This window comes from Triticum dicoccoides, chromosome 7A, assembly GCF_002162155.2.
Source record: "Triticum dicoccoides isolate Atlit2015 ecotype Zavitan chromosome 7A, WEW_v2.0, whole genome shotgun sequence".
Lineage (NCBI taxonomy): Eukaryota > Viridiplantae > Streptophyta > Magnoliopsida > Poales > Poaceae > Triticum > Triticum dicoccoides.
The window spans coordinates 100,144,209-100,153,493 of NC_041392.1; the positions used below are offsets into that span (position 1 = coordinate 100,144,209).

General features: G+C 52.9%; 2 protein-coding genes across 2 annotated transcripts; one reads left to right on the forward strand and one right to left on the reverse strand.

Annotated features, from left to right (window-relative positions):
* Window positions 1–580: 580 nt before the first annotated feature.
* On the forward strand, window positions 581–5,442 carry LOC119329055 (pyrophosphate-energized vacuolar membrane proton pump-like). Its single transcript, XM_037602042.1, has 8 exons — window positions 581–913; window positions 2,326–2,897; window positions 3,017–3,396; window positions 3,474–3,560; window positions 3,702–4,032; window positions 4,230–4,640; window positions 4,725–4,784; window positions 4,898–5,442. The coding sequence occupies exons 1-8, from the start codon at window positions 673–675 to the stop codon at window positions 5,102–5,104; spliced, it is 2,289 nt and encodes a 762-aa protein (XP_037457939.1). The 5' UTR covers window positions 581–672; the 3' UTR covers window positions 5,105–5,442.
* A 265-nt stretch (window positions 5,443–5,707) lies between these two features.
* LOC119329056 (heparanase-like protein 3) lies at window positions 5,708–8,746 on the reverse strand. The gene is made up of 9 exons (XM_037602043.1): window positions 8,098–8,746; window positions 7,969–8,005; window positions 7,688–7,871; window positions 7,438–7,586; window positions 7,114–7,347; window positions 6,831–7,020; window positions 6,625–6,750; window positions 6,400–6,499; window positions 5,708–6,305 (listed from the first exon to the last, which is right to left on the reverse strand). The coding sequence occupies exons 1-9, from the start codon at window positions 8,308–8,310 to the stop codon at window positions 5,964–5,966; spliced, it is 1,575 nt and encodes a 524-aa protein (XP_037457940.1). The 5' UTR covers window positions 8,311–8,746; the 3' UTR covers window positions 5,708–5,963.
* Between the last annotated feature and the right edge of the window lie 539 nt (window positions 8,747–9,285).

Sequence of the window (9,285 nt, forward strand, 5' to 3'; positions counted from 1 at the left end):
AACTATCTCATCAATGGCAATAAAAACTTCTTACCAGTACCATCAATCCAGTGACCAGGCGTCGTGCTGTAGCTGAGATTAGTGGATAAGCAGGAGTAGATAGATAGATAGATGCCCCGGTCGACCCGAAAGGATAACCATCGGCGCCGCCCGCGAGTAGTAGCCGTGGCGTGCCATCCGTTCGTGGTTACCACCAGAAATGCATTGTTAAGCCGGGTTAACCACGCGAATTTGTTCACTCAGAGGGCTGATCCGTTCGGGTTAGCCGTGGTTTCGCTCCGTGATGCCGTCACCGTGATGGCAGATTCTACCGAGGCAGGCGCAAAAAACAAAAAAGAGAATCGAATCCCCTCGCGAGTACCACTACCACCGGATAAAAAGATGCCCTATCCCCGGGGCCCGCCTGCCATTGGGACCAGGATGGCCGCAGAACACTTGCGTACAACGGGACAGAGGGACTCTTGCGCGCAGCCCCCTGGAGTTCTTCTCAATCACGGATGGGTCCCATTTCCCTCTCCTTGCCACGGGCCGCGGCCGCTATATAAAGCGGCAGGCATCCGGAGCACGGAGACACACGCAGAGAGAGCGAGAGACCCGCCGCCCCACCCCCCTCACCCGCCGCCGCCCCGTGCGTCCCGTCCGTTCGGTCCGTTAGGGTTTCGGCCGTCCGCCATGGCGATCCTCGGGGAGCTCGGGACCGAGATCCTCATCCCCGTCTGCGGGGTCGTCGGCATCGTCTTCGCCGTCGCGCAGTGGTTCATCGTCTCCAAGGTCAAGGTCACCCCCGGCGCCGCCTCCGCCGCCGGCGGCGGCAAGAACGGCTACGGCGACTACCTCATCGAGGAGGAGGAGGGCCTCAACGACCACAACGTCGTCGTCAAGTGCGCCGAGATCCAGACCGCCATCTCTGAAGGTGAGAAGCATCCTCCGCCTCCTCCACCGCCCGGGTGGTCCCCCCCTCCCCCCCTCTCACTCTCTCCCCAGATCTGGGGCGGCCGTTGCTCGGCGGGAGCAGATCCGCCCGTTTCGCGGCCGTTTCTCCGGCGGAAGCGGCCGCGCTTCGAGCGCGGACAATGTTTGAAACTGCCGGATATTCTTTACTGTACAAAGTAGAATCTCGCCTAGGCAGCCTTAATTTTTCAGGGCCAAATGGCTCGGTTTGTGGCCGTCCGTTGGCTCATTTCGTCGATTCCGGCGCTGATCTGAGCGGGGAACTTTCGAATTTCAGCTCCCCGAGTGTTTTTTTCCTCTTTATGGAAGGATAAAACCATGAGAAAGCTGAGCTGTAGCCATGCTAAAAGCTCTTCCTTGCTTCCTTTTATGCAAAAGGAAACCGAATCCGGGCGCCGGAGCTTTTGATTCGCCCGTGGGCGCTGCAGAACAGTGTCGTTTTCCCTAAGATATATTTGTCGCTCCTGGCTTAGTTCCAAATCTGCAGGATTTGAAAGTTGGCCCCTTTGACACTTTTGTTTGCTACGCTAGTAGATTTTTGTTTATGTGGGGCTAGGAAAGCCTAGCAAAATCACCATCTTCCATTTTTTAAATCTGAATGAAATGAAAATTGACATCAGATGCCTGTGTTTGGTGCCAGATCAAGGCTTCAATAAACAGTTCTTTTAATGCCTTGAGCGGTGCCCGTGTTCTGCGTCGGTGCTGTAGTAAAGATGCAGCTTTCAGTGAGCAACTGCACATCTCTACCGTCGCTGTCTTATTTTAATTAGAAGAGTATCATACTCGCTTGGTGGTGGAAGGCGCGTGATGGATCTGCCAGACGCAGCAAGCTGGACACGTTGCGAGCTGCCTTGACTTAGCTCACTCCACTGCCCTGGGTAGGCAGATCCAGACCTGAAACGTCAGGCTCATGGATAAGGATCCCGGCCATCTGTCACTGACGTGTCGTCAGTTTGCCGCTAGCCTTGTGAGATTGCCATCTCCATCTGCCTAACCCTCATCGGATGCGTGTCCTGTTTCTTGGGGTTTGGTGATTGGTGTCACCGATTTGTTTCTTCTTTGATTGGGACGTGTACAGTGGAAGATCTGCTCTTGGAATTGTCCGCTGGGATAGGATTGGGTGCGTGGCCTGCTGCTCTTCCCCAGATGTAAGACGGCAGTGGGTGGTAGATATTTGTTTCTCCGTGTGTCAGTCTCTAGGTAGATCCTATTTCGTTACTTACTAATTTCAGGAAGGTACAATTGAACCGAGGTTATCTAATAATGTAATAATATGTGCACTGCTAGCTGTAATGAAAAGCTGGCTTTATTTAATATAACTATTTAGTTTGGTCATATGAGTTATGTGTAACAGTTAACTTTTATTATGAACAGGAGCAACCTCATTTCTTTTCACCATGTACCAGTATGTTGGTATGTTCATGGTCGTCTTTGCTGCGGTTATCTTCGTCTTCCTTGGGTCGATTGAGGGATTCAGCACAAAGGGCCAGCCCTGCACCTACAGCACGGGCACCTGCAAGCCAGCTCTCTACACCGCTCTCTTCAGCACTGCGTCTTTCTTGCTTGGAGCCATCACATCTCTGGTGTCTGGTTTCCTTGGGATGAAGATCGCCACATACGCCAATGCCAGGACGACCCTGGAAGCAAGGAAGGGTGTTGGGAAGGCATTTATCACCGCTTTCCGCTCTGGTGCAGTCATGGGCTTCTTGTTGTCATCAAGTGGGCTTGTGGTTCTTTACATCACCATCAACGTGTTCAAGATGTACTACGGTGATGACTGGGAAGGTCTTTTTGAGTCCATCACTGGTTATGGTCTCGGTGGGTCTTCCATGGCTCTATTCGGAAGAGTTGGTGGAGGTATCTACACCAAGGCTGCTGACGTGGGTGCTGACCTTGTTGGCAAAGTTGAGAGGAACATTCCTGAAGATGACCCAAGGAACCCAGCTGTGAGTTCACTTCTCACTTCTCAGCTTTTGGCTAATCGTTTTAGGCAAATTACAATTTATACTGTGACTGTTATGCTTCATGGCATATCCTTTGCTGAACTTTAAACTCTTGTTTGCAGGTGATTGCTGACAACGTCGGTGACAATGTTGGTGATATTGCTGGGATGGGATCAGATCTCTTTGGTTCATACGCAGAATCGTCCTGCGCTGCTCTTGTTGTTGCTTCTATCTCATCTTTTGGAATCAACCATGATTTCACTGCGATGTGCTACCCACTGCTCGTGAGCTCTGTTGGCATCATTGTTTGCTTGCTCACCACCCTGTTTGCGACTGATTTCTTTGAGATCAAGGCTGCAAGCGAAATTGAACCTGCTCTGAAGAAGCAGCTCATCATCTCCACTGCTTTAATGACTATCGGTGTTGCGGTGATCAGCTGGTTGGCTCTCCCAGCTAAGTTCACCATCTTCAACTTCGGTGCTCAGAAGGATGTGTCCAACTGGTAATTTATTTGTCAATATTTGTTACTCAATTTGCAATGTTGTACTCGCTTCTGATTATGCTCTCTTGGTTTCACAGGGGCCTGTTCTTCTGTGTGGCAGTTGGTCTGTGGGCTGGTCTGATTATTGGGTTTGTGACCGAATACTACACTAGCAATGCCTACAGGTAAGGAACCCATTAGTTTCTAGTTATATTATTGTTCATATTTTGTGTTATGGTGTCTTATCCCCCAATTAGTTTCTAGTTATATTATTGTTCATATTTTGTGTTACGGTGTCTTATCCCCCAATTATTTCCTTGTGGCAGCCCTGTGCAAGATGTTGCCGATTCCTGCAGAACTGGTGCTGCCACCAACGTCATCTTCGGTCTTGCCCTTGGTTACAAGTCAGTCATCATCCCAATTTTCGCTATTGCTGTCAGCATCTACGTCAGCTTCTCTATTGCTGCAATGTACGGCATTGCAATGGCTGCTCTTGGCATGCTTAGCACAATGGCAACTGGTCTTGCTATCGATGCTTATGGTCCCATTAGTGACAATGCTGGTGGAATTGCTGAGATGGCTGGCATGAGCCACAGAATCCGTGAGAGGACTGATGCTCTTGATGCTGCTGGCAACACAACCGCTGCTATTGGAAAGGTAAATTTTCCTGCTCTACATTTGTTGGGTAACTCCTTTTTGACTTGACTACTGTTGTTTTTTGCCACATTGAGAAGTTAAAAGTATTTGATAAGATGGGCTATTTGATTATTGCGGAATTAGGCAGTGGGTGATGGGTTTGTAGTGAAAGCCACTTTATTGGTTATGTAACTCACTCTTTGCATATAATGTTGCAGGGTTTCGCCATTGGATCAGCTGCTCTTGTGTCCCTGGCACTTTTCGGTGCCTTTGTCAGCAGAGCTGGTGTGAAGGTCGTTGATGTCCTATCTCCCAAGGTGTTCATTGGCCTGATTGTCGGAGCCATGCTTCCGTACTGGTTCTCTGCCATGACCATGAAGAGTGTTGGAAGTGCTGCTCTCAAGATGGTTGAGGAGGTCCGCAGGCAGTTCAATACCATCCCTGGACTGATGGAGGGAACTGCCAAGCCCGACTATGCCACCTGTGTCAAGATCTCCACTGATGCTTCCATCAGGGAGATGATTCCTCCGGGTGCTTTGGTCATGCTCACCCCCCTCATTGTCGGAACCCTCTTCGGCGTGGAAACCCTGTCTGGTGTTCTTGCTGGTGCCCTTGTTTCTGGAGTACAGGTATCCTAGTGCTCTCCCCTTGCTTCCTGGGGAGTACCTCTGAATCCGTTTATTCTAGGCATTTACCTAGTTCCTTACTTACAGATCGCCATCTCTGCTTCCAACACCGGCGGTGCATGGGACAACGCAAAGAAGTACATTGAGGTAAATATTCTCAAAGCCCTGATTGTTCATTTCCTTTTGACTTTATATTGATGAGCCAATGTATTGATCATGTCTCTTAACTTTGTCATCAACTTCTTCGCTACTTGTTTCAGGCCGGCAACAGCGAGCACGCGAGGTCCCTTGGCCCCAAGGGTTCAGACTGCCACAAGGCGGCCGTGATCGGCGACACCATCGGAGACCCCCTCAAGGACACCTCAGGCCCGTCGCTCAACATCCTCATCAAGCTGATGGCCGTCGAGTCCCTCGTGTTCGCGCCCTTCTTCGCCACGTACGGAGGTGTGCTGTTCAAGTACATCTAGAAGACTCGTCGAGCGGACTTAGAATCTACGGACACCATCACGAATAACTCTGCCCCGCCCGCCCGCCGTTCGTATGTTGTGCGCTGCTGTTATTTTTGGTTCTTGTGTCATTATTCCAGGATTGCCGCAGTTTACCCCCACTTTCCCTTTGGCCTCTTGGGTGTGTTACGTTAGTCTCACCATTACCGGCTTGTAGCTCCATGTAGTAGAAGAGAGAGACCAGATGTCCTCGGTCATTATTGGTATGTGTCTGGCAAGTTTTCCTCGTCCCGTGATGACGACGATAATGTTTGAACCCTTGAACAATGATATCATGACGATTGTTGCATCATCTCACCTATGCCGAGTCTTTATTCTTATTCAGCTGATCTGTGTGCACCTGTGACTTGCTGCTCGATCTGCATAAGATCAGCTAGATAGAAGTGCTAGTTCAGAATGTAGGAATGTTCTGATCTTGTGTGAAATGCCTGGAAATTTCTGCATGAAACCAACAAATTTCTTTGAAAATTCCTGTGAAGTAGTTGGTTTCCCATTGCCTCTTGGTTCAGAAAAGCTTCATTCCTACTTTGATTCTCTATGTTCCCATCCAAAACAACATGGCTCTGAGGCTGAAGGTAAATGTTTCCTATCCTTTTTGTCTGCCACCATTACAAGAAAACACAAACCACTCGGAAGAAACCAGGAAAGAGTTATTCCCATTGCCTCTTGTTTCACTATGTCAATTTCCCCTTCATCCTCTTACAATCTAATCACACAAAGCCACACACTCTTCAGCCATCTTATAACTATCTTGGGATGGACATGCTTAGCAAGCCACCCTTTATCACCACCACCTATACCAGCAAGAACACCAAAACCTCTAGCTACACGCAGGGGCATGGTAATGCGGCATGTGGACGAACACGATGGACCGAGGCGCCATGGCGATGGGCCGCGCCGCGTCCACCTTCACAGGCTCCATCCTGGGGATGCTCCCGTCGGCGCCGGTCACCAGCGCCCTGCCGTTCAGCAGCATCACCTGGCTCTGGATGTTGCCGCCCTCAGGCGTGAGGTGGTACTCCTCCCTCGCCGCTCCGGTCGCCTGAGCAAACCTCCCCCCGTGCTTCCTTCCGGCGTGTGCGCCGCGGCCGCCTGAACCTGCCACCTTGACGTGGTTCGTCGCGTTGCCGTGCAGGTTGATGAGCAGCAGGGTTATCCCCGGCTGAAAGAGACAGACATGGAGAAGGTCAGTAGATGATGAGACTGTTGATGTTGTTGTGGTGATGAAAATGTGTAGGATCATCTGGATTGCTTACAGCATGTTTTGCGCAATGCGCGTAGGCCCGGATCATGTTGGTCCCGGTGAACTTGGCTTCTAGAACCTTGGTTCCCATCAGGCGATGCCACAGCAGAGCACTGCAGAGGAAAACAGGAAGGAGGAAATGTCATGGAAGTCCAAGCTTACACACTTTCAGGCAAGTTCCTATGTCATTAGCCATTGTTTGCATTGCAAATTTCATCAAGTAGCATACTGATCTTACCTGTAGTAGTCAGGATTTGGCTGGAATGTGGTCGTGTTCAGCAGGCCGTAGTTCCCACCGATGAAGCTCTGCCTACAGTAGCTCTTGGTGTCGAATTTCGCCGACATGCCGAGCTGATCCAGGAACCTGAAAACCACAAACCCCATAAGTAAGAACTTCATCAAGAGTATCTACTGAATTTTCATCTCAAGGATCTCCCATCTTACCAGAAGCTGAACACAAATGCATCAGTGACAAGGTGATGCCCACTGTTGTAAGCCCCTCCAGACTCCCCAACCCAGGCGACGGCCGACGTCCCGGCGGCTTTCAGCAGCCCCTGAAGATCCCTGAACGGGCTCGCCATGCCGTCGAGCGCCTTGGGGTCGAGGATCCTGTCAATCAGATGTGTGTCCACCCCTGTAAACGTCCAGTGTTTCACAAACGAGTTCAGGTCCGGTTCATGTATCTTTTTGTCTGAAAATTCTTTAAAATGGGCGTAAGCTTACACACCTGCCCCTAGGTTGTAGATGTGGTGGGTCACCACGTCGAGCATGTCTGGCTTGGTCTTGGCGATGAGCTCGCCGTACCAGGCCGGGTCGAAGAAGCCGCCGGGCGCGAGCACCAGCGGCTTCGCCGGGCTGCCCCGGTACACGCTGTCCACCGTCGTCTTGAGGGCGATCGCGTCCTTGACGTACTGGGCCGCCCCGATCTTCGTCCCGATGCCGGAGCCGCTGAGCTCATTCCCTGCAAGGAGGAGAGAGCACATTTCAGGATGAAACCCCATCTCCATGTGGAGTTTCTCGCTTCAGTTACCAAGGGAAATGGAGGACGTACCGAGCTCCCATCCATGGATTTTGTACCCCTTGCCGGCGGTGTACCGGATGAAGGACGCCGCGTTCGTGGTGTCCCAGTTGCCTCCCATGGCCCCGCCCTGCAGTGGCACCCGGCCGTTGAGGGCGTTGAGCCCGAACACGATCTTGGCCCTGCGGGTTCAGAGTGGAGCGGACCATGTGATGTGATGATCTTCTGATCTTCAGAACTCAAATCATGGAAGAAACGAGGGAAGATTGAGGGTGGAAATTACCCGGATTTCTGGAAGAAGGCGTTGAGCTCGTCCCAGCGGCGCATGGGCAGGCAGCCCTCCGTGAAGCCGAACATCTCCGACTCGCTCTTGGTGAACGGCGCGCATGGCCCCCGCCGGTCTGCCGTGCCGTACACCACCTTGTCCTGCAGCGAGCCGCCCAGCCGGAGCACCAGCGGCGAGAAGGCTGCAACCAAAATGGGAATTGCGCCGCGTTGGCAAGGATCGGTCAGTGAGCCGCCGCGCCAAGAACCTCTAGCGGGATGGGATGGATGGTGGCCTACCTTTGACGGCATTGAGAAGGATTTTGTTGGAGAGATCCTGCGCGGGGTTGAGAAAGAAAAAAAATGGTGTTAGTTCGCCGGCGGTGAAGGGAGGGGAGAAACTGGGGGGTGTCGGTGGTGACCACTGACCAGGTTGAGGAGCGAGGCGCGGCCCCAGCTGCAGGTGCCGTAGTCGCACTTGTCGGGCGGCCACCAGTCGAGGGTGGCGCACACGAAGTCCTCGCCCGTGGACGCAATGGCGCGCCGCCCGTCCACGGAGACGGCCCCCGCCTCCGCCGCCGCGCCCTGCCGCAGCACCGCCAGCAGCCAAAGCGCCCCAACAAGAAGCCGCAGCCCCGCCATGGCCGCCTCACAGAGCAGAGCAGAGCACAGAAGCCTTCACTCACTACCGCGGCCGGCCAGTCACCTACCTACACGACGGGGTTGGCAGGCAATGGCGGTCGATGGATGGATGTGTGTCCCTGCCGGCCGGCCACCTACACGGCGCCTAAATAGTAAATGGCAAGAGGCCAAGACGCAGGCCGTGGACGCAGGGAGAGGGGGAGGGAGGGGGAAGATAAGGCGGGTGGCGGTGGGTCTAGCTCTAAGGCGCCGGATCGGCGGTCCGTCCGTCCGACAGTGTGGAGTGCCAGGATGCCACTTCACTGCCCCGGTTACCTCGATCCGTCGTCCGCGCTGTCGTCGTCCCCGTTCTCACCGCCATTGTCGAGCTGCCGCTGGCGCTCCAGGTAGGACGGTGACGCGGTAAGCCCGGCGGTGAGGCTGGCCGGGTGGTTAGCGGTTAGCGCGGTTTTGACTGGGTGGGTGCATGACAGGCGGCAGCGGGGGCGCTGTAGCGGCGCAGGGGGGAGTGGTGGGCGGTGCAGTGTCCGCCAGGAGGACGAGCAAGGGCCCAACCAACGGCAGCAGTAAATGTAGACCGCCTTGCACTGCATGCTTTCATGATCTTTATAAATATCCAGCGGCAGTGCATCTTACAACATACTACATACACGAAAAGGGCGGTACCATTCTTGATGCAAATCATTTGCGCGATTTCGGACGGCATGATTACAGTGGGTACACGACGGAATATTATGACACACGGTGGAACAAGAAGAAAAACACGATGGAACACTCCCTCCGTGTCAAATTGTAAGACGTTTTTTGACACGGTATACGTCTTGTAAGAAGTTACTACCACTTGGAGTAGTGCCGTCGTTCAAAGCTGAACAATACGACGCGAGAGAGGTAGATACATACATGCATGGGGGCATGGGGCCGTACACCGACGAACCCCACGCCCCACGGTGCACCGATGGTCCTCCTCTTCATCTG

Bases quoted from the DNA above. Each gene is read 5' to 3' on its own strand.
- LOC119329055 (XM_037602042.1), top strand. From the start codon at position 673: ATGGCGATCCTCGGGGAGCTCGGGACCGAGATCCTCATCCCCGTCTGC. The intron at 3,397-3,473 runs GTAATTTATTTG...TTGGTTTCACAG, and splicing joins CAGAAGGATGTGTCCAACTG to GGGCCTGTTCTTCTGTGTGG. The intron at 4,033-4,229 runs GTAAATTTTCCT...ATAATGTTGCAG, and splicing joins CAACCGCTGCTATTGGAAAG to GGTTTCGCCATTGGATCAGC.
- LOC119329056 (XM_037602043.1), bottom strand. From the start codon at position 8,310: ATGGCGGGGCTGCGGCTTCTTGTTGGGGCGCTTTGGCTGCTGGCGGTG. The intron at 7,021-7,113 runs GTGTGTAAGCTT...GGACGTTTACAG, and splicing joins CATCTACAACCTAGGGGCAG to GGGTGGACACACATCTGATT. The intron at 6,306-6,399 runs GTAAGCAATCCA...TGTCTCTTTCAG, and splicing joins CGCATTGCGCAAAACATGCT to CCGGGGATAACCCTGCTGCT.